The 27,559-nt window shown below is 43.0% G+C and overlaps 1 protein-coding gene across 1 annotated transcript in view; it reads right to left on the bottom strand.

The window, feature by feature from the left end:
• OGDHL (oxoglutarate dehydrogenase like) overlaps positions 1–27,559 on the bottom strand; it is a 75,665-nt gene that overhangs the window by 38,340 nt on the left and 9,766 nt on the right. Inside the window, exons 3-14 of the mRNA XM_032231520.1 lie at positions 24,870–24,972; positions 23,765–23,880; positions 23,128–23,282; positions 22,149–22,295; positions 19,993–20,083; positions 18,685–18,864; positions 14,383–14,511; positions 13,295–13,474; positions 11,993–12,145; positions 8,155–8,257; positions 3,733–3,861; positions 1,170–1,320 (exon numbers count right to left, since the gene is read on the bottom strand). Coding sequence (XP_032087411.1) covers positions 1,170–1,320; positions 3,733–3,861; positions 8,155–8,257; positions 11,993–12,145; positions 13,295–13,474; positions 14,383–14,511; positions 18,685–18,864; positions 19,993–20,083; positions 22,149–22,295; positions 23,128–23,282; positions 23,765–23,880; positions 24,870–24,972 — 1,637 coding nt within the window. The remainder of the gene's footprint in view (positions 1–1,169; positions 1,321–3,732; positions 3,862–8,154; positions 8,258–11,992; positions 12,146–13,294; positions 13,475–14,382; positions 14,512–18,684; positions 18,865–19,992; positions 20,084–22,148; positions 22,296–23,127; positions 23,283–23,764; positions 23,881–24,869; positions 24,973–27,559) is intronic.

Below are 27,559 nucleotides of genomic sequence, written 5' to 3' on the forward strand. Positions count from 1 at the left end.
TTCTAAAAACAGAGATGACTGAAGTAATTACTGTAATCGATTAACTCCCCAAACAAGACTAACTGACTGAAACACACCAATATGTTCAACTTCTAGAACCACGAAAGGAAAAAAGGCGCCATTACCCTGAAAATAGCTATTCTGAGGACTTATGCTTCCCCAAGCTGCAGGCAGGAGCTTTGATCTCCTGATGCAACTAGCAAAGAGCTCTTAGCAAAGTGTAACTCTGAAACAAATTAAGATGATAAAAAAACTGAGACCAGCTTGGCTCAAAGGTGAGAGAATGACTATGGAAAGCTAATTGAGAGAGCAAATTTACGGTAATTCGCTTCTCATGTCATTTAAAAACAAAAGAGCAAGCTTGAATGCCGAACTAGTTTGCACAATAAAACAGGGAGGAGTTAGCCCAGAATAAATAATTATTTCTGTAGGGGGTGGATAATCTTTGTCATTTTTACTAAATCATGTGGCGAGAGAGACAATTATTCCTTTGGAAATTGTAAAATTTTAAATCATGTTTATAAAGCAAATGATCATTAGAATAGCAATTTCTGAATGGTGTCCACATTTCTTTGAAAGCTGATGTGACAATCTCATCATCAAAATTTCATGCAGTTTCTTTCCGTTACCCACATTTAAACAAAAAAAGTCTATTCCTGACACTGCTAAGGATTCTTGCAGTCAGTTTCTGCAAGAAATTCAGAAATGTGTATTCTGCTGCCCATGTAAGTGCATCTTGCTTTTAACTAACATTCCAAGCATTACAGAAAATATGTATCCCAACAACGTACACTAATTTTGAAGCAGACAAAAATGAGTACCAATTCTTACTGAAACATTTATGTTTGTCCCAAAGGTAACTTGGCTTCCTGGGTTTTTTCCCTTGAAAATGTTTCACTTCTCACCTAAGAAGCTTCTTCCATTCTGACTGAATGGTGGTGAATAGAAGGATTTATATACTTTGCAATTCTTTGCGATCCTTGCATTCCCCACATTCGGTCAGAACTGAAGAAGTTACTTGGATGAGAAGCAAAACATTTTCAAGGGAAAAGCCAAGAAAGTCAGTTGTCTTTTAGAAAAGTGCCATTGGGACAACCTGGATGATGGATTTATCTCCATAAATTTGTTATGCTTTCTCCCCAATGCATGGCAGATGATTGACAACTCACCTGAAAGTCCCCCGTTCTACATCCTGACCACTTAACCGGACATGAATGCCCTCTTTCAATAAGGACCCAAAGGCCATGTATTCTCCCAGGGCCCAGTCAACAAGCCGGTTTGTGGTCATTTCTAGTCGACTTTTCAAAATCCGAGAAAGTCCTAAAGGTGGCATGAGAAAAAAGGAGTCGTGATTGGCGACCTATTGACTTGTTCTCACTCACAAAGCAAAACCAGAAGGATGAAGAAGTATATTATATTAAATATTATGCTCGTTCGCCACCTTGAGTTACTTATACAATAAAGGTGGGGATAAAAATCTAAAAAATACATAAATACCATCTAGATCAGTTATCCCAAAGAGCTGAAAGACATAATACAAGAATTCCACAGTGGCCTCATTAAACTTTTAATTCACTTTCCTTCTTGACTATTATGCATTTCTGCTAGCTGCTGCACACCAATTCAACTTGCAAAACTTCCATGTAATTAAGTTCCTGCTAGGTTCCAGTCCTGTCTTATTATTTACCTTGTCGGTGTTAAATCACATAATACTTTGAGTATGCATATAAAGCCTCACAATAATTGATACCTTAATCCTCCTTATACCTCATACTGATAATATATTTGTTTTTAAAACTGAATCCCTAGACCAGTATCTATCTTCCCCAAACATCTTAGCATTCACCTCTCAGTTTTGTTACCATTTTAAACCTCTGCCTGTTTGATTTAAATGCCTACCTTTTTATTTTAAGTGAAATAAGCAACAAAATAAGTATATTTTGTTGCACACACATACATACCAGGGGTGTTTTACCCACCCACCCCAGTATTTGTTTCCAGAGATTAAGTCATCTGTAATTTCAACCAAACCTGGTACACAGATGACTTACTCTCTGGAGAAAAATACTGTGGGGGTAAGACACCCTTGATATGTGTGTGTGTGTGTGTGTGTGTGTGTGTGTGTGTGTGTGTGTGTGTTCCAGTATAACTCTGAAATGCCTGGTCCACCGAGTGCGGTGTCCCAGAGTGGCAATTATTTGTGATGTCAGTTCCTTCATAGCTTCCTCTGACATTTGCCCTCCAGTGGACCAATGGGGAAGAACCTGATGGATTTGGGGCAAAGTGCCATGATCGTAGACACGGCAGGAAAGATGAGCACATGGGAGGGGAAGGGAGAGGGTAGGGATGATGGGCCTGGGAGTTGGGGGAAGAAAGGCCCCTCTCAATGGCTCCCTGTCAGATATAGGCAATGCTGGGTTACCAGCTAGTTAACAAATAAAACCCATTCTGCATTTCATTCATGGAAGAATGAATGACTTGCTAAGTTTGTGACGTTTTGCAACAGCAGCAAAGGCTCTGTCTATCCTTAAATTAAGGCTTAATATTCATGGACCAAGCAAGGTTTCACTTTGTTGCAACTGACAGTTTCAACTCTAGTATGTCTGATAAACTAAAATCAAATCAGTAAATTGTCTCTTCAACATTAGAAACATTTACAGATGCTCATAAAGTAACAAGCAGACGGTTACTTTTCAGTGATCCAGAAATGTCTTATCTGGATTTAACCAAATATTCATCTATCAAACTTTCTAGCAACTACAGAACTGCTATTAGCCATACTTTGTATGCATGACTTCCTTCAAATGCTTCCTAATGAGTAATGATATTGTAACTGAGTAAGAATATTTTTGTTAATTGCACGCCACTTGGACACAAAACATTAGAGAATTATACAGTAATTGAAAGCATTGCAATAAAGGCTTCTCGGGAATTTTAATTGGCCAAACCTCCTGTGGATCAATCTCAAAGGAAGGAAAATAAATAAATAAAATATAGCCAGCTGATTGAATAATTTGTTATTAGACCTACACAACATGACTAGAGATACAAAGATGTGAAAATGTGTTCAGTTAGTTCATGAGAAGGTTGACTCCTTAGAGAAGCTGGACAGTGGTTAGGAGAACCTGTTGAAGCAGAGGGGTTTTAAATATAGGGATACAGAAACATTGGAGTAGAAACAACTTTTGATTTCCTTCACAACTCTGCTTTTCTGGCTTATTTCTTATTTCTACTTTTTTTTTTAATAGTCCATCATGCAAAAACATGTTTTCTTTAAACTTTGCATGTTCGCTTGGAGGAATGCGCAGGTACAATGAGCTCCACTGTAAAAGGCACAAGACTCATGTTTACATTCAATAAGAACATCTGCTATTACTGTATTTACTTTATTACCTTATTACTTCATTTACTGTTGAGCTAGCACTAATTCCAACGCGATATTTGCCTAGGTCATTAAAGCTAATGAATTCTTCCTGATGGTTTCATTCAGTTTCTTAGTAAAGCCTAATTAATGAACCTGACATTCAAATTCGATATTCAGATTCAAACAGTGATGATGCCCACTGCTAGTGTGGAGTGAAGTGGGAGTAAATGCTTCCTCTTCAGAAAACCATCATTGGAACCAGGGAGAAAAGGAAAGGTTGCATCTTTGTGGGATCCAAGGCCCAGCGCTGTCTAGAAGAGAAGAGAAGCGGATGTTCCCAACCCAGAAGGAAGGAACCTGTTCCTCACCTCCATGTATTTTGAAGCCTTCAAGGGGCACAGAGCTGGCAACTTGGCCAATATGAGTCAGTAGCTCCTCAGGGATGCCTGTGGGAGGACAGGTCATACTCTTCGGTTCTCCATCCAAGTTAAAAAACCCTAGAAAATAAAGACATTTGGAAAAGTATGCAAAACCATTGAGTCTCTCTCTTTCCCTCCTTCCCTCCCTCTCTCTCTCTTCATGAATCGCAGCAAAAGGTGCCCTGGAAGGGACCTTGGAGGGCTTTTAGTCCAACCACCTACTCAAGCAAGAGGCCCTATACTCAGGATGGCGAACCTATGGCACGTATGCCACAGGTGGCATGCGGAGCCATTTGTCAGGGTACGCGAGGCATTGCCCTGTCAGCTGGCCAGCATGCATGCGCGAGCTGGCCAGCTGAGTTCAGCCTTTTTTAAAGCCATTTTTTGCCCTCCCCAGGCTCCAGATGCTTTATAGGAGCCTGGGGAGGGCGAAAACAGCCTCCCCTCCCTGGAGGCCCTCCGGAGGCTTCAGGAGCTTCCCTGAAGCCTCCGGAGCACAAAAAACCAGCCCTATGGGCAAACCAGAAGTTCAGGAACGCACTTCTGGTTTCCTCTTAGGGTCAATTTAAGCCTCCAGAGCCTTTGGGGAAACCTCCTGAAGGTCCCTGAAGGCTCTGGAGGACTAAAAACGGCCCTATGAGTAAACCGGAAGTCAGTTCTGATTTGCTCGTAGGGCCATTTTTAGTCCTCCGGAGCCTTCAGGGAAGCCTCTTCAAAGTCCCTGAAGGCTCTGGATGGCCTCCGGGGGGCGGAGGGCTTTTTTTGCCCTCCCCGGGCTCATATAAAGCCTCTAGAGCCTGAGGAGGGCAAAAAAAGCATGCAAAAAATGGGGGGGGGCGCCTGTCATGTGTGCATGCATACTGGGTGGGGTCACACATTGTATTATGAGTGCGGCACGCCCATGCACAACCCCCCTGCACTCCCCCCGCTTATGGCACACGGACCATCGCTGCCCTATACCATTCCAGATGAATGGCTGTCCAGCCTCTTCTTAAAAGTCTCTAGTGTTGGAGCACCCACAACTTCTGAAGGCAAGTCCTTCCATTGGTTCATTTTTCTCAATGATTGCAGGTTATAAGTATGTTAAATTCTCAGTGCCCATTTATATCTTTGCTTTTAGGCCAAATTAGAAATTAATATAACACTGATCCAACTTAATCATTAATCAGAATAGAGCTGGAAGGGAGACTATTGCTGTTCCACATTGGGTGCAAACTGAAGTGGTGGAAACATGGACATGAGGGCCATTTTCCTATACTGAAATCTCCCTGATAGCAGCACTATTTCCATCTTCTCCTCTTCCCACCACTTCAGATTTCATCCAATGTGAAACGGGAATACTCTGTAAAAGACTGGATATTATTAGCTTAGGGCTGTCTTGCTATTCCACTATCAAGTCACGGGGGGGGGGGGGAGTGCAGGGGAAAGGGTCAAAAGAAAAAGAAAAGCATTGAATCCCAACTGCCATCCCACCACTGCGGCCTTGCTTTGCTTTGATGGCAGTCTGTCCTAAAGTATGAGGGATGGGGAGGATATAGGGATGGGAGATGACAGGAACTAGAAGAGCCAACCGGAGACCACGGTTGAACAATCCAAGGACACAAGCATAGGAACGGAGTGGGAATGCCCACCAAAGAGACACTAAATTTTAGAACTGTTATCAAAACAACTGGTTTGAACCTTATTGGACATTATACAAAGATGACCAAGGCGGTGGGGGGGGAGCCTGGGAGAAAAGAAAGTTACTGGAAATCCTCAGATGCTGTAATCACTTGGCTTTGAGTAAAAGTATATCTTTTACTACAAATGGAAATACAGACCAATCAGCCTAACATAAATATCCAGGAAGACTCTGGAAAATATAATTAAGAAATAGATCTGCCAAAATCTAGAAATGAGTAAAGTAATAACTAGCAGCCAGCACACATTTGTTAAAAACAAATAATGCCAAATCAATCTTATTTCATTCTTCAACATAGTGACTAAATTAGTAGACCAATGAAATACTGTGGACATAATATACTTAGACTTCAGCAAGGCATTCGACAAAATAGACCACAACCTACTTCTTGGTAAGCCAGAAAAACACAAGATACATAGCTTTACCACCAGATGGATTTGCAACTGGAGAAACCATACTCAACAAGTAGTCTTTAATGGGTCTAAGTCTACATGGAGAGAAATAAGCAGTGGAGAACCACAAGATTCCATTTTAGGCCCAGTTCTTTTCAATATCTTAATAAACAACAGATGAGGGAATAGAAGGGGAATTTACCAAATTTTCAGGTAATACTAAGCTGGCAGGAATAGCTAACACCCTAGAAGATAGGCTCAAGATCCAGGTGAATCTTGACAGACTTGAACACTGGGTCCTATCTAACAAATGAAATTCAATGTAGAGAAAAGTAAAGTCTTACACTTAGGTAAGAAAAACCAAAAATACACATATAAACCAGGCTTAATAGCAGTGACTGTGAGAGGGATTTTGGAATCTGAGTGGACAACCAACTAAATAGGAGTCAGCCGTGTGCAGCGGCAGCCAAAAAAGCCAATGCAATCCTAAGCTACATTAACAGAGGGATACAATCAAGATCACTTGTGGTACTAATACCACTCTATAAAGCCTTAGTAAGACCACACCTAGAATATTGCATCCATTTTTGATCGATCACACTATAAAAAATGTTGAGACTCTAGTAAAAGTGCAGAGAAGAGCAACCAAGATGATTAGAAGCCTGGAGACTAAAACATATGAAGAACAGTTACAGGAAGTGGGCATGGCTAGTCTAGTGAAGAGAAGGACCAGGGGAGACATGATAGCAGTCTTCTAATACTTGAGGGGCTGCTACAGAGAGGAATGGGGTCAAGCTATTTTCCAAGGCACCTGAACATCAGACAAGGAACAATGGATAGAAACTGATCAAGGAGAGATTCAACCTAGAAATAAGGAGAAATTTTCTGACAGTGAGAACAATCAACCAATGGAACAGAAGTTGCCTTCAGGAGTTGTGGGAGCTTCATCCCTAGAAGCTTTCAAGAAGAGACTGACATTTGTCGGAAATGATGTAAGGTCTCCTGCTTGGGCAGGGTGTTGGACTAGATTACCTAGAAGGTCCCTTCCAGCTCTGTTAATCTAATCTTTCCTGAATACCCAAGCTGGGACAAGCTTGACAATAAGGTAATAACAAACAACCCAGTGGTGGGTTCTGGATCCCGTTGCAACCGGTACGATGCAATGGGGCCGGGCGCCCACCACATGAACGCGCATAGCACACGTGCACAAACGTTAAGTATGTGCATGTATACTTACTGCCCACGATGTGTCCGCAACACTCTAGCTGCTCGGCAGAGCGCCACGCAGGTGAGCGTGCACGGAAGCCCCGAAAACCTCAAATACCGGTAAGGACCGTGGGCGGGCGGGTGGGCCCTCCGGAGCACTGTACCAGAACGGTACCTGGTGCTCCCGGCAGACACTGGTACTTCCGTACCGGGGCGTACCAGTCATGATACAACCTTAATTTTTACTTTTACATAACAATATATACTAGCCATTTCTATAATAACAAACCTATCTAAACAGCAAAACCCAAAATTGAATTTTTCCCCATCTCCTGCACAAAGTCCAAAAATGTTTTCCAAGAAGAAACAAAGTTAATTGTATTCTTTTCTTTAATCAAATGTATTGCAATTTTTTTACCAACTTCCGAGGCCAAAATCCCTGAGAAAGGGCTCAACCTCTTATACCACATCGGACTCACTGATTAATATTCTATATTCTGAGATATTATGTACTTATTCAGACATATTGCCCAGCCAACTTTTGATGATTTCTATGGAGATGACAAACTACTTTTAAGCTGAAAAGACTTTCTGGCTTGGTTGTTTCAGAGACCTTAACAGAAAGATATGATTAGGATAGAAGATGGAAATATTTTTAACCTCTTTTGTGGGGAGGGAGATTTGCTGAAGGTACCACTTCCGTTTTGTTTCTCAAACATGCTGGCAACAGCTTCTGTTTTGCAAATTTAATATTTGAAGAGGTCCACAAAGGGACAGATATAGGATGAATTAGAGAAAAAGAATAAGAAACCTGTGACCACAACAAAGGATGCTGGGGAGTGTGTATGTTTGTGTGTGTGTGTGTGCATGCGTACGTGTGTGTGTAAACAGTCAATAGGCACCCATAATTGTGCCAATGAGATTTCGCCCCTTTTTTACATGTTTCACATGCCAATGCCCTTGATCACCCCAACAATAACAATATTTAACCAATCAAAATAAATTACGTGCACTATTAACCATGCTTGGGGTGGGAGTGGGGGAATACTGAAAAGTTGAGCATCTCAACACCGTTGCCAACAACCTTGTTACCTGGCCATGGAGAATCCAGCCAGTGTTTAATACGGAGAATTTTATTATCTTTGGACCTGGTGTAAGCTTCTTCACAGATCTTATCATACTTTGCAATTTCTTCCTGTAGAATAGAAGGAGGGCGAGGGAGAAATCACAGACTGGAACTAGTGGTTCAATCAGAGAGTAAGTTTTTAACCAACTCTTATCCAGAATCAATCTTTGTCTCCTCTTTTGCATTTTCTGTTTTTTCCCTTGAGTAATGCTGACGGCCTTCTTGATGTTGATTAAATCTTGTCCACAAGTAAATGAGTGCCAATCCAATGATTAAATATCAGTATGGGAAAAGAACCATCAAATTATTTCCAAATCTAAGCAACAAGACTAATTTAATACACTAAGCGACATTATATCCATCTTGGTTGTACAGATGTAACACTAAAGTCCAAATGTGGTGTATCTAAAAGCTAGTAGCCATAGCTTTAGGCGTAACAGAAAACTATGATTAACTGCAGTTTTCAGCAGAAGAAAGACTATTTAGTTGCAAACATTCATCTACCCAACATTCTTCTTATTTCCCAAATCTGCATGACTATCTTCCCAGAAACACATATCAGAACTATTTGTATACTCAAGTCTATCAACCACGTCTTGCTTATTTATAATTTATAAATCACCCAGAAGGATATTCCTTGGGGGGCAGTGATAGCCATGTCCCATCAAAGATGTTCATTCATGGTTCTCTGTGAAAGCTCTTGACTTTTGAAGAATATGTGCAGATTTTAGAAAGCCCTCAACCATGGCCATGCTGGATGACGCCTTGATGCTTTCAAGAGCAGCTTAGGAAGGATGTGACCCCGTGAGTCCTTCATTGTGACCCCGTGAGTGAAACAGCCTTCTGAATGATTTTGCTGCCCTAATCATTATTCAGTCCTTGAGGTTACACCGTTATATTTTAAAACTGAAGTCCTCACTTGACCAATGAGCTCACCTGATGTTTCTTCAAACTCCCACCCCTAATATTTAATCCACTGTGAGTATAAAGAGACACCCCCCCCTTTCCTCACCATGAACAAGGGTTAGGTTTAGGGTCCAGAGGAACAACAGGGTAGACAAGCAAAAACAAATAAATAGAATCCCATTGTGGTTTTTTTTAAATCACCGTAGTACATGAGAGACGTCTGGCCTTCCAAGTCGCAATGAGTAGGATTCAATATGAAGCCAATTATTTGGGAAGAATAGGGGAAAAACACTATAGAAGCAATGTTTCTTTGATCCCAGGCAAAAGAAATGCAATAATAATTTAAATGACATCTGGCTACTCTTCTATAAGAGCCAGAAGCAAGCTTTCTGAAGTAACTTTGCTTGACAAGACACCAATGGTGGGATTCAAAATTTTTTACTACTGGTTCTGTGGGTGTGGCTTGGTGGGTGTGGCTGGGTGGCCATGATTGGGTGGGTTTGGCTGGTCATGTGATTGAGTGGGTGTGACCAACTTGACATCATTCATGTCAAGAGGCGCCCTTATAAAGATATTCATACGGCACTTCATTTATCAATTGCATGAACACTGCTGGTGCCCCATAACCCAAATGGGAGCACTCTAAACTGGAAACAAACCAAAGGGCAATTGAAGGCGGTCTTCCACTTGTCCACTTCCTTAATTCGAACTCTGTAGTAAGCTTCTCTCAAGTCCAGCTTAGTGAAAATTTTCCCTTTGGCCAGATCATTTAACATGATCTTCATCAGGGGTAACAGGTAAACATTTTCTACGCAAATGGTGTTAAGGTTGTTGTAGTCAACACAAAGATGAAGAGAGCCATCTTTTTTTTTCACGAAACAATACCGGCGCAGCCACCCATGACCTAGCAGGTTGGATGAACCCTGTTTTAAGTTTTTATCAATAAAGTTTTGCAATCCCTCCAGTTCATGCGGAGTCATCGAGTACATCTTTGGCTTAGGGAGTTTCACCCCTGGGAGGATTTCTATACTGCAGTCCGTGGGGCGATGGGATGGGAGCACATTCAAAGCCTTCTCACTGAACACCTCCCTGAGGTACCAATATTCCTTATGGATTTTCTCCTCCCCAGCAATGCTTTTGCTTGCTGCCTCTGCCAATTCCTTCACAGCTTTGGCTATGCAGTGGGGTTTTCCACCCCACTTCCCTGGCTGGTTGGAATGGATGTGCAACAGGCTCTTCCTTCAGTTCCCATAAGGGTTCCATTTCTGGAGCCAGGGTAAACCAAGTATGAGAGGCCATTCCATTCTGGGGGCTATGATAAAACTCAGAGTCTCTTGGTGATCCCCCATCCACATCTTAACCAGTTCTGTCACAAAGAGGGCTGGGCACTTTGAGCAGCAGGGGAGAAAAGCAGCCGCTGACCTGGAGAGCACATGGAGCCCTCCACCTGTTCTCCAGCAACCTGTTTTCTCTTCCCTGCTGCTCTTGCTGGGAATGAAAAAGCACCTGTCACAGCACAGCAAAATTTAGCTTTTGGTCTGACCACATCAGGAGAGTGCTGCAGATGGCAGAGAGAAGCAGCCAGGTTGAATGCTGTTTCTGTCGCCCACACCGTTTTCTGGATGGGAGTGGGACTTACAGGACTCAAAGCGGCAACTCTTGGTTGCTAAGGTAAATTTTGCTGTGCTGCACAAGACCCAGCAAGAGCAGCAGGGAACAGGTCGCTGGAGAATACTTGGAGTGGCTCCATGTGCTCTCCAGGTCAGCGGCTGCTCCTCTCTGCCACAGCGCATTACGGATGGGACAGTAAAGTAAGAACCTTACCCAAACTGCTGCAGCCCACCTGCGCCTGTGCGTTCCCCCTTTCCCACCCCTGAACTCTCCCTCCCCCCTGGCCTTTTGGCTGAGTGTGGCAGGCCGCAGGCCAGGTAAATTGCTTTGGCCCGGGGGGAGGGAGTGGTTTGAGACCTGCCTGGGTTCTCTAAACAAGTGTAGGCAGTGGGCCTGGCCATGGGAACTGCTGGGAAGGCAGGGAATCATGGTGGGGCTGCATGCTGCGTGAAAGGGAGTAGGGGAAGGGAGGCAGGGACAGAAGGGGAGTTAGCTAGATTGCAGCCAGTGCCACCGACTGGGATGGAGTTGTGCTGGCAGCAAAGCCAACCAGGTGAGCTCCGGGGATAGTGAGATTTGTAAGCTTACCTGTAAGCAGGCAGAGCAGGGGGGGGTCAGTTGGGGCGCAAGCACTGTGTGGGAAGGCAGCTTCGAAAGGCAATGCGCAGACCAGAGACTTTGTGCATGCTCAAGTGAGGACCCAGTGTGCCGCATAGGATGTGAGGAGTGACTGGGTGGGGTGAGCAGCGGGCGGGTGGGGCGAATGGGCAGGCGGGCGGGCGGGGCCAGCCGGCGGTAGCATTTGCCAGTTCTCCGAACCAGGTCAAATTTCCACTACTGGTTCACCTGAACCAGTCCGAACTGGCTGAATACCACTTCTGCAAGGCATCCACAATCCTTGGTGGGTTTCTATAATCTCTTCTTGCTTCCAATGACACTGAACCCCATCCAAAGTCCTGAGACACTCAGAATAGATGCTGGTAATCTTTGAGAAGTTATCTTGGGGTTTAGGCTCCATTTTAGAAATCCCTTGTCCCTGATTTGCTTTTCACCTTTCTGGTTATTATGCACACATCATGACTACTGTTCTTTGTTCTTGTTTTGCTTAATGTTGCTAAATGTTAAAATGTTACTTTATTTTTAAAGGCTTAGAAGTAACAACCTGTTTCCACCATTAGTTACATATAGAAAAATAACTATCAGCCGAAAGATGCCCCACTTGGAGCAACGGGTTACAGCAACATTCCTTGTCACAAAACCAGCATCCCCCCCATCGCCACGGTCTACCTCAAACTCTTGCAGTGTGACCACCCCATCGGCAATCAGCTGGTCAGCATACTTTTTCAACACTGGCACCTGCTTTGAAATCTGCTTGTACATCAGTGGTTGAGTGAACATGGGCTCATCCATTTCGTTATGGCCTCGTCTTCGATAACAAACCTGCAGAGGAAGGTTGGGTTTTCATTAGGATGAAGTCCCAAAGATGCTTTTTAAGAGGCAACTAGATAATCTTTGTTGTTGTTTTTTCTGAAGACGTTTTGCTTCTCGTCCAAGAAGCTTCTTCAGCTATTCAGCTTCTTCTCAGATGAGAAGCAAAACGTCTCCAAGGAAAAAAACCAAGAAAGTCCAGTTGCCTCTTGAAAAAGCAGGATAACTATAACCAGGATGATCAAGAATGTCCATAGACATCAGGATGAAGTTGTAGTCTAGTCACTCTCTAAACAGAGCGAATAAATTATTCCTTTCTTTTCTGATGTCTTTTTCCATGTAAAATGGTGCTCAAACTTACTAAACTATGAATTGTTGATATGTATATATTTATTTATTTGTTAAATTTGTTTGCCACATCTCACTGTAGGGCTACCAGCCAGTATCAGAGGCTATAGGAAGGTCATAAAAAAGAAAGAAAAATGAAAGGTGTGTAAACAGAACAGAAGTAAAATAATAGAACAATAAAATAAACAATGACATGCCAAGAATAAATACATCAGTATGATAACCATAAAGATGGATGGTGTGTGTGGAGAGCAGAAAACAAGGCAGGGGGGGGGGGGAGAGGTGGATGCCATCAATCTAGCAATCACCTCTAGCATTGCATGTTCTTTGCTGCTATCCACCCTATTGCAAGTTTTTAAAAAAGCAAAATATGAACTGTTGGCAAGCATAAGTGGTATATTTTTAAAGAGGAGAATAATTTTTGGTTTCCTGCAGAGTGAAGCATCTAATCACAGCAGCCTGAGATCCTATTTTTCATTGACTTCTACATATATTTAAGAGAACCATTCAGCTTAGTCACACTGTCTCACATTCAGGATCTCTGCATGGAGAACTTAAGGATCAGCATTTGAAAAGTGCAGGCATTTCCTTCAGAGACTAGGGTTCTAAAGGCAAGATTGTACTGATGGTCTCTTCTCACAACAGCTTTGCTCCTGAGAAATTCCCAGGAGACGTTTTGCAGCCACAGCCGCAGAAAACACACTTTTCTACTTTAAAAAGAAGCTGCTTTAAAAAGCTCTCCTGGGCGCACAGGAAAGAATATTTTATGTCCATGTTTAGATACCCATTTGAGTAAAGAATAAGAACCCTCACCAGATCTATAACCACATCTTTGTTAAAAGTGTTTCTCCACTCGGCAGCAACACTGCAGACATACATCACTGCTTCTGGATCATCAGCGTTCACATGGAATATGGGTGCATTGACTACCCGGGCCACATCTGTCGGATAGGGAGAGGACCGAGCCATTCGTGGGTCTGTAGTAAAACCAATCTAAAATGTGAGATAAACTGGTTAACCAAGTAATTGCAGTGCTCCTCTTCTTCACTTCTCTGTTATGGAAAGCTATTCAAGTGGACTCATTGATGTTCTTTGAACTGGGTTGTTTTGCCTGCAGATATTTCATTGCCAAATTAGGTAATAATAATAAAAAACCCACTGATGATGTTACCTAGCTGGGTCATGAAATGTCTGCAAGAAAACCATTAGGCTCAAAGAGCACCGAGGACTCCACAGTACAAACCAGAATTGTCTTCTATTGGATTCATTAAAATATCTGAGATTTAGGTTTTGGTACTGACTTCTATGACAGTATCATATGCTTGGTGTACAACTGTTTTTTTTTTGAAAAAGTATTAATTCATTCTTTTCTTCTCCAATAAAACATCATTTTCAGTAGCAAAAGAGACAAAACAAAATCTACACATTCCATGGCAATTCAAGATTGGTTTAAACAAGCATGACTTTGCTTTAAATTCAGAGTTAATCTGCACATGCAAAACAATATTATTTGGTCTGCTGACACTTGCTTTTAAGAGAGTGGAAGAGGGGGGGAGAGAGGAGGGAGGGGGAAGGGAGGGATGATAGGAGGGAGGGGGGAGGGAGGGAAGGAGAGAGAGAGAGGGAGGAAGGGAAGGAGGGAGAAAGAGAGAATGAACCAAATTCCCACAGCCAGGAATCTCCAACTTAATATCCTCCAAAAGTGTTGGGGTTACAACTCTAGTTAACTGGATCTTCTGAGAGCTGTAATTCTTAACCCATATTTTTCTGCCAAAGAACAATGTGGTTCCATGCAGGACCAAATGTCACATAGATTCTATTATCTATTACAGTAGCTTCACAAAGAGCTGTTGAAAGATGCTAATGCAACTCAAATTCTTAAGGACAGTCTCTGCTTTTACCTGATTGTTGACCACAACATGAATAGTGCCATTTGTGGTATATGGTGGAAGATCACTCAGATGGAATGTTTCATAAACCACTCCTTGACCAGCAAAGGCTGCATCTCCATGTAGAAGTATAGACATAACCTAAGTCGTAATGGGTTTAAAAATAATACATGTAGTTACCAACCAACCATCTTACAAACAAGCATATCCTTTTGGGATGGAATTCACAAAGATGATTATGAAGGTGATGCAAGCACGTTGGGAGAGGAGCTGTGAATGTGAAGCAGTTGCATGAACCAGTTGTGGGTGTTTCTTTAAGGATTTGTGCAATACTTTAAAAGTTGCACCCTAGAACCACTTCATGCCTTCAGCCAAGAGCAGTTCTCAAAACTACGAGGTGGGTCTGGAAAGATACGGCTGCTGTAATGATTTTGAAAAGGAGGGCTTTGCATTTCCACAGATCCTGAAGCACTTCTTCTGGAGATACAGAGATGGAATGTTGGTCCTACCTGAACATTCCTCTCAGTGTGGCGCAGGACGGTCCAGGAATGGGTTGTTCAATCCTTATTTGCCCAAGAGACTAAATCAGAATTGAGGCCATGCCTCCAGCTTCCACTGCTGATATCCAATTCTGACGAGGCGCAGCTCCAACTAGAGAAACAAAAGAAGAACAGGTCCTGCCCGCAGCATTAGCAGCCCCGGAGGACACGGACCTAACCAAAAACAATAACTAGGGTGGGACCTGGACCGTCCTGCACCACACTGAGAAGAACGTTCAGGTAGGACCAACATTCCTTCTCCAGCTGATGGCACAGAAGGGTCCAGGAATAGGACATACCAAAGCCGCAGTCCCTAGGGCGGGAACTCACTGGTTTGTGGCACCTGAGGGAGCATGTACCCTCTGCAGCACCCTATGCTCAAATGATACCTCTGCAGATGCAAACGCATCCAATCTATAATGCTTAATAAAAAGTGAAGGGGAAATCCACATTGCAACTCTACAAACATCTCCAATTGGGGCCTGAGTGTTCCACGCGGCCGTGGTGGCCGCACTCCTAGTCGAATGAGTTGTTTTCCCCTGTGGTGCTGGTTTGCCTCTCACCTCATAAGCCCTGGCAATACAAGCTCACAACCAGTGTCCAATAGTAGAGGAGGACACCTGTGACCCCACAGCAGAAGGCTGGAAAGAAAAAAACAATGCCTCCATTTTCCTGGAGGGCGCTGTTCTCTTTATGTAAATACGGAGGGCTCTCCGCACGTCCAGCTTGTGCCACGACGTCTCCTTTCTATGAGAGGGGTTAGGGCAGAAGTCTGGTAGAATTATCTCCTGGGCCCTATGAAAATAGGAATTTATCTTGGGGATAAAGGTGGGATCAAGCCTCAGTACAACCTTGTTAGGTTGGAAAATACAAAGGTCCTCCCTGACAGAGAGGGCACCTAACTCTGAAATCCTCCTAGCCACCGTGATGGTGACTAGGAACTGCAAGGACATGGTCCTCAGCAGTTCAAAGGGAGGATCCACTAGGGCCAGGAGGACCGTGGACAAATCCCAAGATGGGAACCTGTGAACTACCGGGGGCCGAAGATCAGCTGCCCCCCCGTAGAAATCTCTTCACCACCGGATGACGGCCCAGGCCCTCCCGAGTCGCAGCCATGACCTTGCTGATGTCCTGAAGCAGCCTCACATCATGCATTGGGACATGCTCCTGCAATCGTGTGGCACGATTGAAAAGGAGACAGAGGAAGCGTCCTTAATCACCCATGTCTCAACGCCAGTTCAGTCCCCTTATCTTCTGTCTTTAAGTTGTCGACCACATCACTCGCCACCATGGGAGTTGGAGAAGCCAAGGCAGCTACAGGAGCCTCCACTTCTGGAACCTGGAATGCCTGGGAGAAATCAGGCTCCATATTATAGAACCGTCTGTCATTCCCACCTGGGGTGAGGAAAGAACCTGGCTTGGCCCACTGCTTCTGGATGACATCCAGAAACAGTTTTGGTTCACAGATCTTCTCTTTCTGTGCCGTGGGTTCCACAAAGAAACACTTTTTCTTTGGCGCTGGCTTAGAAGTTGAAGCCTCGGTCCCGGGCTCCTTCTCCTTCTTTTTGTCCTCCTCTGTCTCAGCGGCTGCAGTGCTCCTGGTTTTAAATAGCAAGGAACGGAACAAATTAGGAAGAAACAAACTGGCAAAGGCAGGGGAATCTGGTGCCAAACCTTCATCATCAAAAAGCTATATCTCCTTTTGTTCCTCCTCTTCCTGGAGTGAAACCTCGCTCCTCAGTGAAGGAGAGACCTCTCTCTATGTTCTGTCTGGGCAAGCAATCAGATCCTGGATATGTCTGCGCTTGGCCTCCAACAGCTCCACGTCCTCCTGGTCAGGTGGGCAACCCTGGAGGGCTATGCCATGTGCAATGGCTTGATGAATAAGAGATTGAATGTTATCAGACAAGTCCTCAAATTCACCAATGTCATGACTGGGCCCAGGCTTGGGAGTCAGCGGGTGCCTGTGTCCTGGTTCAGGAGCAGGCATAATGCGTAGAAGCGAATGGTACTCGCCTTCCTCGTCCTCAACCTCCGAAAGTGGGGGTGAGTTGGAACTGGCCCTTGGGGATCCAGAAATCCTTGAAGGAGAAGGGGATGGAGAAAGTGGAGCCACCCTGAGGAGGGGGGGACCTCACCAAAGACAGAGGAGCCTTATCTCCGCCTCCCTGCCTGGACTTCTCCCCAACCCCCTTGCCTGGGTGGAGCATGCTTCACTAGTGAAGCAGGATCCTGGGGGGAACTCTTCCTCTTCTTGGAGCTCTTCGAGGGAGCTGCCAAAGTTGCCCCAGAGTTACTTTCACCAAGGGAATCAGCCATGGCAATGTAGCGATCTCCATGCCCCAAGGCCTCACTCTACCCAGGTCAGGAACCAGCACAGTAATCTGCGACTGTTCTTACTGGAGCTGGCACTCACAATCAGCCTCATGGTAGCGAAAAAGGGGCAAGAAAACGGCTGCTGACCATGTGACCCACCAGATGCTCAAACAAAATGGCTGCTGCCTCATGGCCACTAACAAAACGGCCACCGCCATGAGGGCCTCCCCAAGATGGCCACCGCCCAATAAAGTGTCCCCCAAAAATGGCCAGCCCAGGGCCCCATACTCACCAGGGAGAAGCCTTCAGGGAAAACCATCAGTGTTGGTGAGCAAACAGCCCCAAGAACGTCCGGTCAGCCATGCAGCTCTCCCATAAGTCCTGTTGGCGCCGTGTGCCCTCTTGTCGTCTGTCCAGCTACACAGGAACGCCGCCGTGCCACACACATGTTCCCTGCACCAGCAGCCTCGATGTCTGCCCGCTGCAGCCCCTGAGAACCAGCGGCAATGCAGAGAAATCTCCCTGGCCTCTTACGAGCCAGTAATCGGTATCAAGCCGAGCAGAGTCACAATAGACTCCGATGGCCGGCTGCTTACTTGTGAGGAACCTGGGAACCTCCATGAGGAATCAACCCGCACAATTCACTATCCTAACACAAACAGGTGGTAAAGAACTTGTGAGCCAAGTTCAAACACCTTCCTTCTGCTAATAACATTAAAGATAAGTGAAAGAAATACATAAATGAAAAACTATTTTCACTCACAGCAAAAAAAAAAAATCTCTTTTCGGGCAAGACTGAGTTGGAATTGGATATCAGCAGGGGAAGCTGGAGGCGTGGCTTCAATTCTGACTCAGTCTCTTGGGCAAATAAGGATTGAGCAACCCATTCCTGGACCCTCCTGCGCCATCAGCTGGAGAACTACTGGTTATGGTCTTTAGTGTCCTCAATGTCTTGGGGCCAGATTCCCTAAAAGAGCTTCTGGAGCTCATAAATAAATTATCCAGCTTCTCTCCATATTGCCATGGCTGACTCACGGTGGCCAACTCGCTGTGGAACCACTTGCCATGGAACAATTCAACCCAGGATAACTCAAGAGAGGGACAAGTAGAGAACTGCAGCTCACCCCAGCCTGGAGGACTTCCAAACTTGAGAAGGTTCAAACCTAAAGCAAGACAAGGCCCACTGCAATTCACTTGTCCCTCTCTTGAGTTATCCTGCATAGAAATGTCCCACAGTGAATTTTCCCACAGTGAGTTGGCCATGGCAAGGTGTCCTAGACCCCCTAGGTTGCACAGTTATGACACTGACATACCAGACATAATTTGGGTGCCATCATGGTTTGTACTGAACATCCATGGTGATTTCCCACTTATCTTCTATAAATTCAACAGGAGGCAAAATGAGCTTTGAAAATGGAACCTGTATGACACTCGACCAAAACTATTAAGACAATGTTACCTTTCTTCCTTCGGTATCCCCTCGGTAAAACTGTTCAGCTTTGGTTTTGCCTTGGACAACAGGATCTACCGCTTCCAAATGAGATGGGTTGGCCACAAGGGACAGGGTTATCTTTTTGTTTGTTACTCGATTGATTCGCTCGTGATACATTCCCAAATGATATTTTACATCTCCAGATCCCTTAGACAGTCATAAATTAGGAATGTTAGTATATGCATATGCTCCCAGGATCAATTGGCAGAATGTTAAGCAATGATTTCTTTACCTAAACTCTGACTTATTTATATGTCTTTATCAAATCAGCAAAATACAATATACCAAGAGTCTATGGAGCTTCTCAGTCATCCAGGTCATGGTTGTCCCAAAGGTGCTTTTTTTCAAGAGGCAACTGGACTTTCTGGTCTTCAAAGGAAAACCAGAAAGTCCAGTTGCATTTATACCAAGAATTCAAAGTCTGCAGCTGACTCTTGTAAATTTGAGCTTCCTTGACCTGTGTTTTGTTCTTTATTTCATAACTTAGTTGAATCCTAGCAGGAGAGTGTTTATGTTATCTGTTAAGTTTGTGAACTGCCCAACAGCAAAATAATTGATAGTACATCTATTCTAGCTATGGGTTCCAGAATAGGTGGGCAAAACTCCAGGTAATCAGTAGAGGCTAGGGAGAACTACAGAGTTTTCTGTGTCTCTTTCTTGGCTTCTGGTATTCACCTGAATTTCTGGTAGCCATCCTTTTTCTATATATTGACATTCCACCATTCGGTACAACAATTTAATATTCACAGAGGTAGCAGAAGAAGACTTCAAAGCTACTTTAAAGAAATAAATGCTACATGCCTCTTGGAAAAGTTGCTTTTCCAAGAGGCAATTAGACTTTGTTTTTCCTTGAAGACATTTGACTTCTCATTCAAGAAGCTTCTTCATTTCAGAACTGAAGAAGATTCTTTGGATGAGAAGCAAAACATCTTCAAAGAAAAAACAACAAGAAGAAAGTCCAGTTGCCTCTTGAAAAAGCCCCATGAAGGGACAACCATGACCAGGATGACTGAGAATCTCCACAGACAATGACATCCTGATACACCAAGGGTAGAATTCTTTTTTTTTTTTATGAAAAAACATTTAGTGTACAATGTAAACAATTATTGTTCAGCGACATGGCAGAGCATCAAAATTAATTAAACAAATGGTCACTCTAGCTTTTATGGAAAGTTGATCAAGTTTCCAAAATCCAAAATACCCACACAGCAGCATGTTCAAGATAAGCAATTGTAGTCGACAATATTTGGAAAAGTTGAAAGGATATTTTCCCACCTCATCTGCTGCTTCAAGCTTTGGATCAAATTGACAAAATATTTGTTCAAGTTCTTTTCGAATAACATTTGCCAACACATTCAGTCTTCCTCTAAGGGGAAAAAAAGCATCCAAAATAAATCACAAGAGATAAAAATCAACAAATCTATACCATACAATCAATGGTTAAGATCAGTGATTGGTGTCATACATCATGGTTTAAAATGTTACTATTTCTCTCCCAAATGTTATTATCAGTATATTTATACCTCATCTAAATGTGAACAGAACTGTTTTAAAAGATGAGACAAACTGCTGAAATTAGAAGACCATTAATAAACAGAAAATAAGCTGAATGGCAAACTGCCAATTGTTGGGAACAATGGACAAGAGAATTGGGGAAAAGCAGCATGCAAGAGCATTAAACGTTAAAATTCGTATGATGAAGGTTTATTAATTTGAACTTTAATTTACATTGACAGAAAAGCAAAAAATTTAAAAAAAACAATAGGAAAGGGAGATCCTAAGAAAAAAAGATTTGAGGTGCCCTTCCCCCAATGAAGAGGAATGATCTTGGTAACAGAATGGATTAGCGCAAACACGGTAATACACTAAATGAAAAAGAAAACCCTTAATATTATTAGTAATAATATTCCATGTAAATGTGGAATTTGTTAGCTATTAGCTGCTACTAGCCAAAGGTGCTTTTTCCAAAATGATTTGCTTCTCATCCAAGAAGTTTCTTCCGTTCCGAAGAAGAGCTGAAGAAGCTTGTTGGATGAGAAGCAAAATGTTTTCAAAGAAAGAAGCAAGAAAATCCAGTTGGTTTTTTTTTTGGCGGGGGGGGGGGTGGACACCTCTGGGACAACCATGACCTGGATAGTTGAGAATCTTCATAGATATTTAGGAAAGTAGATGATGCACTCATTTATGAAAAGCAAAATTCCCTGCCTCTAATACTTTAATTCTTCCGACATACAATGCAATCTTCTTGTTCAGAAATATGTCACTCTGCTGAGAAAACAAATTCTTGTTCATAGAATGTAAATGTGGTTTGTTACTTGAGGAAGCCTGACATAGTTTAGATTTCAACGCAGTCAAACCGGCTTCTAATTCAAACTCAGCCTTCTCTGCCAAGATCTCTGGCAAATGTTAGTCACACTTCCAGTGAACTGTGTTCCCACACCCAGTCTCGTTCTAAAGGCAATTGGTGAACCACGATTGACATAATTCCCTTCCGCTCCCTACCCTGAGCTCTCAATAGTCCTGTGTCGAAAAAGACTGATGCAATGTTAAAGTGCAGGAGTTAGAAGGTAGTATTGCAGGCTGACTCTGCATTCCACTGCCAGGAGTTCAAATCTCACCAGGCTCAAGGTAGACTCAGCCTTCCGTCCTTCCGAGATTGGTAAAACTAGGACCCAGATTATTGGGAACAAGATGCTGACTCTGTAAACCACTTAGAGAGGGCTGTAAAGCACTATTAAGCGCTATATAAGTCTAAGTGATATGGTTATTGCTATTGCTATTCTACCTACCTACCTACCTACCTAGTATCTAGAGCTGTAGTGGTACAGTGGTTAGAATGCAGTATTGCAGGCTAACTCACTGCTCACTCCAGGAGTTCGACTCTCACCAGGCTCAAGATTGACTCAGCCTTCCAAGGTCAGTCAAATGAGGACCCAGATTGAGGGTAATAGGCTGATTATGTAAACCGCTTAGAGAGGGCTGTAAAGCACCATGAAGCAATATATAAGTGCTATTGCTATTGTTAAGAGATTCATTTATTGTCAATACATAACCGTGATTTGCTCCCGATGCCGCTCTAGAAGTGTGTCTTGATGTTAGTAGCAATAACACTTAGATTTATATACCACTTCACGGTGCTTTACAGCTCTCTCTAAGCAGGTTACGAAGTCAACCTATTGACCCCTAAACAGGGTCCTCATTTTACCCCCCTCGGAAGGATGGAAGGCTCAGTCAACCTTGAGCTGGTCAGGATTGAACTGCTGGCAGCCAGCAGTCAGCAGAAGTAGCCTGCAGTCCTGCATTCTAATCACTGCACTACCATGATTCCCTATACCTCTACAAACAAAAGTGAGGCCCAAATCCCTGATAATATTCAGGAACTGCAAGCCAGTGCTTTGCTCAGGGATTAAATGACCCAGCCAGGCAATTACCTGTGGGGCATGCCCATTATAACATATTCAATTCCCATTTCACTTGATTTATCAATGATCGTTTTAAGAGCAGGAATCATGACTTCGCATCCTTCCAAGCCAAAGCGCTTTTCTGATGACCATTTCCTAGCCAGGAAATCCTCAAACCTAAGGAAGTGAAAAAGCAACCATTTATTATGGGCAAGCTAAAGTCTGTTGCTAAAACAAAAAGAAAACATCCATTGTTGTAGCAAGTATAATAACCTCAAACAATCACAGTCTTAGAAATTTACTTGAATACAAGGGTATTGCATAGTTATTTATCAGCAACAAGTAAATAGGAGTGGATTCCTTAATAAAATAAAGGGAGGGAGGAAGAGGAGATGAGAGGAGAGATATATAGGATCAGAATCCCTCCACATAGCCAGTATTAAGGAGATACAAGTTCTTCTTGTATATAAACTAGATACTAAGAAATGCCTTCCCATTTTATTAAACCGATCCGTCTAATGTTAATCAGCACAAGCAGCAGAAATTGTATGGCTGAAGGTCCCCCCTCCCACTTCCAGAAAGATAAATGAGCAAAACTTCTGTGTGACGTGCGGTTAACAGCCTGTCACTCAAATGCCATGTTAACCCAATTATTAAAAGAATATGTCTGGAATTCATTTTTATTTTAATTAAACTCGGGCAACAGTGATCTACGGCTGTCTCACTGAATAAATACTCCCAGGGAAGACAAATGTTGTATTTGTGGAACAATGTGAAATTAATATTTAAATGTTCTGAGAGGACAGGCATTAGTGGGTAGGTTCATTAACTGTGATGAGGGCCCCCCCAAAATGCTGTGTTATTATGGTTTCTTTGCCTCAACTTATCCTACGAATGCAGAGGGAGGGGAAACCCTAAGTATTTACTAAACAGCTGAGACAGCTTTGCTGAGAAGTTCTTCTAAGGTAGATCTCAACCACACACGTTTATCACATCTTTCCAAATATACCTTGTGGATCGTACCAATCTGGCCAACAATGTCCGTTTTTCTTCGTTGTTAAATTTCATGACGCCGGGCATCTCAAACTTCTGCCGGATCCAATCACACTGTTCCACATCATTAATAAACATAAATTCCAGCCCTATGTGTTGACAATAGGTATTCTGGACAGCAAAGCAATAGATGTATAAATGAAAAGGGGGACATGACAGGCAAGTTAATAAAATTTTCCTTTACAGTCTATTGCTCCATCTTATAGAAAAGGCTGTGTTTCTCCCTACTCCCCATAGGATTACCTCCTTCAAAACCACTAGGAATTCTGGCTGCATTTTGTTTCCCCCGAGTTATTCCCCTGACTATGGAGATTAATTGACCGCCAACAACTAGTTAAATAAAATTTGTAGCAAGAAATGATACAGCTACTTGGGGTCATCAGATTGAAGACTGTTGGGGTCCTTGGTGCTCTCTGAGCTTGGTGGTTTTCTTGAAGACGTTTCATGACCCAACTAGATTACATCATCAGGGCTAAAAAGGAAGTGGGGGGGGCTTGCTCTCTTTTTATATACCAGTGGCTTGCCCTGTCCGTGTTGGTGGAAGACTGGAAATCACCCAAGTCCCATTTAGGAGAAGAAGCAACAGCACTGACCTCCAGTCGCTTGATAATCTCCCGTAGAGAAAGCATCGTCTCATTTCCTCCTATGAAGGTAGTTGTGGGCAATCGGAAGACTTTGTCCAAGTCGGATTCGTACAAGCCATAAAACTCTGTGACATGATTAGCAGAGAGGAAGGCAGCAAGCCAAAATCAAACAAGGGTCCCACCCTCCCAAGGATCTCTACCTGACACATGCTCACCTTCTTCCCTTTCAGACCTTCTCTGCAAAGAACTGCCTTCTCATGGGGAGAAATGTTGCATGCTGACTGGATTCACACAACATGGTTGGCATATACAACGGCTTATAGGAGGTGTGAGTGCCTCCATTATAACTGCTTAGTCAAAGAGCGAACACACATTTGGTACTCGCTTGGAGATTTCTGCAACCATGCGAGCCGTTTTTTCAAGACATTATGATACAAGTTAATGCCTTATCTATTGAAATATATATTTTCTTTCCCAGTATTTATTTTGGTGTTAATTTCTTAGTTAAGTTTTGAAGAGGGAACCGACTTCTGAATATGTTTATGGAGATTTTTAGTCATATACTGTAGGTCATGGTTGTCCCAAAAGTGCTTTTTCAGGAGGCAACTGGATTTTTTCTCCCCTTGAAGATATTTTGTTTCTCATCCAAGAAGGTTCTTCCAAAGAAGCTCCAAAGAAGCTTCTGGATAAGACATGAAACATCTTCAAGGCAAAACAAAGAAAGTCCAGTTGGCTCTTGAAAAAGCACCTTTGGGAGGAGTTCTGAATATTTCTTACAATTCACCCCAGATTCCTGCTACATAAAAACCTCTCTCTCTCTCTCAGGCCTATACAGACAGCCAAACACACACACACACAGACCCCCTTCAGTTAAGTATCAATGTATGTGTGAACATACACAAAAATCCACATACATATAAAAAATGCTAATCTATTTATGATAAACTAATACACATAATTAGAGGACAATCTCACTAAAGAAGATTTGGCTGCTACGTTCCAATAGGAAATAAAATTGCAATGCTTAACTAACTTGCCAGCTGCATTTTGTTTTCCTGAGACATTCCTCTGACTATGGATATTAATTTACACCAAGGTGGTTTAAAACTCTCACCCAGTTTATCTATAGTAGTGATTAAATCCGATGGAACGAATGAATCCAAATCAGCATCCAGGATTCCTAAGGGATCCAACTGAGCCACGTGGTGTCCCCGGATCTGAAGAGGTCAGAGTGGGAAAGAAGGGAAGTAGGAAAGGCGAAGAAAAGAACAAACATCACACTAAACAGAATCAATAAAAGCTCACCAAATTTTGTGGAATTACAGTGATTCATGGATGCATCAAAAGAAACGGCATGAATCCCCAAAGGATCAAGCTGGGCTTTGTAATGCCCTACAAACTGAAGATAAGAACTCCAATCATTTATGGGTATGGGAATTATAGGAAATCTTCTCTTACCTAATTTGCAAAATCTGGCCCAATTAGCAATGAAAAGCATTTTTATATCCAATGGCAAGCGTTAAAATTCTAATTCTAATTTTAAATTAGTTTTTTTTTTAAAAAAATTCAAATTAATTTCAAAATTAAAATTCTAAGATGCATTCCTTATAACAAACAGACAGAACTCTATCTACTGACATCACAAAATAGCACTGGGAAATTTCAGTGGTGAATAATCCCAAATTGGTATTTGTGTGGTTATTCTTATGTTTGTGCATGATACGATATGTGTAGAACCTTTCTGATAAGTTCAATTTAGGCTTTAATTCACTTAAATATTCTCTATACAGATGGTCTAGGACAGTGGTAGTCAACCTGGTCCCTACCGCCCACTAGTGGGCGTTCCAGCTTTCATGGTGGGGGGCAGGGGTTTGCTGTAACTCTGCTTTATAAATTTTATAAAGTAAAGTTACTTCCCTACTTTATAAATCACCATTACTGTGTAACTGGTGGGCGGTTAGAAAATTTTACTACTAACAGAGATACAAAAGTGGGCGGTAGGTATAAAAAGGTTGACTACCCCTGGTCTAGGATAACTCACCACAGGCAACTTGCCAATTCCATGTGGGATTAGCATTACAAAAGCTGGCAATGGTAGGAATTATTTCCTTTGATGTAAGGGATAAAATAATTCCTTGACAAAAACACAGTCAACAAAAATAAAAGGAAGTAAATGGATCCCAGGAAGTTGTCCCCTGGTTATGGTAAGTTGGCTGTGGTGGCTTGTGCCATTCCGGTGTGCACATGTGGATGTTTAGAATCAAGTAAGTTATAGCAATAGCATTGAAGACTTATCTACCACTTCACAGTGCTTTATAGCCCTAAGTGGTTTACAGAGTCAGCCTAGCCCCGCCACCCACCATCTGGGTTTTACCTCCCTCGGAAGGATGGAAGGCTGAGTCAACCTTAAGACGGTCAGGATTGAACTCCTGGCAGTGGGCAGAGTCAGCCTGCAATACTGCATCCTAACCACTGCTCCAACACAGCTCTTTTATGTTATGAAATAAATTTCCTATCACTCAGTTGTCTGGTCAATATATTAACCAGGGACATACACAGGTCTGATAAAAGTACTCCTGGGACACTGAATATAACAAAAGAGTCAGAGAATTAGGAAACAGGACTTTTCCTTCTGAAATCCCTATTTGCACATACAGCATTGGATGAGATAATGGTGCTTCTGGTCAATTTACAAGAGACGACAGCAGTTTCTGTTACTTTGAACATATTTCACTTAGAATGACTATACTCTAAACAGTTCTCTTCAATTCTGCTCAGCTGGTATTTATATCACAGTAAATCCATTTCTTCTCTGAAGAAGAAACAGAAAATGTTATATACTGACAGCCAGTATGGTAGTTTCCACCAAGGTCCTCTGATCTGGCAGGAACAATACTCAAATATGATTGGTCGAGAGGTCTGACAGCTCCCTATAAAAGGGTTGCTGCCAGACAGAATCTTTGCTGGATTGTACATAGTTGTCACTTAATAAAGAGCTGTTATTGCTGAAGCTTGAGTCTTGCTTCTTCCATTCACCCTATCTAACACTGGCGAGGATGGGATTGGAAGGCAACTAGGCACCAAAAAGAGCAAACACAATCCAGCAAGTCAATCCAGCCTGGAGCTAAGCACGGCATCGAGCAGCCCTCTTTAAGTGGCAAATTCAAATCTGCCTTTATGAACAAGATGACTATGCACGCCCCACCAGCTCCGTACGACTCAGCCACCGAGCATTGGGGCTCGTATATGATGAGGTTCGAATGGTTCCTCAAAGCCAACGACCACCTGGCCTGTCCCAAGGCCGAAAGAAAGCCATGTTCCTGAGCTACTGTGGGCCAGAGGTATTCAACACTGCCTAGGACCTATCTGAGCCACCGCCGGTAACAGTCAGTCGCTTGGTCGGTGCTACATCAAACGCTGAGGATACACTATGCTCCCAAACCATCTAAATATGTGTGGAGGCACGAATTCAACCTCCATAACCAGAAAGAAGGTGAAACAATCAACCATTATGTTGCCGCACTTCGGAAGGCTGCAGCCTACTGTGAATTTAGGGACTTAGATGAACTGTCACTGGACAGAATTATTTGTGATATTCGGGACATTAATTTACAAAGGAGGTTGCTTGCAAAGACAAACCTCACTCTAAAATCGCCCTGGATGAAGCCAGGGCTACTGAGTCTTCAACCAAGTCAACGGAAACGCTGCAGAGGCAGAACAGCTCCCAAAGTGCGCAAAAGACCGCTGAAGTCCATCGCGAGACTGCTGAGAAAGAACTCTGACTGTGAGGAAAAGATCTACCAC

This window comes from Thamnophis elegans, chromosome 15 (assembly GCF_009769535.1).
Source record: "Thamnophis elegans isolate rThaEle1 chromosome 15, rThaEle1.pri, whole genome shotgun sequence".
Taxonomy (NCBI): Eukaryota; Metazoa; Chordata; class Lepidosauria; order Squamata; family Colubridae; genus Thamnophis; species Thamnophis elegans.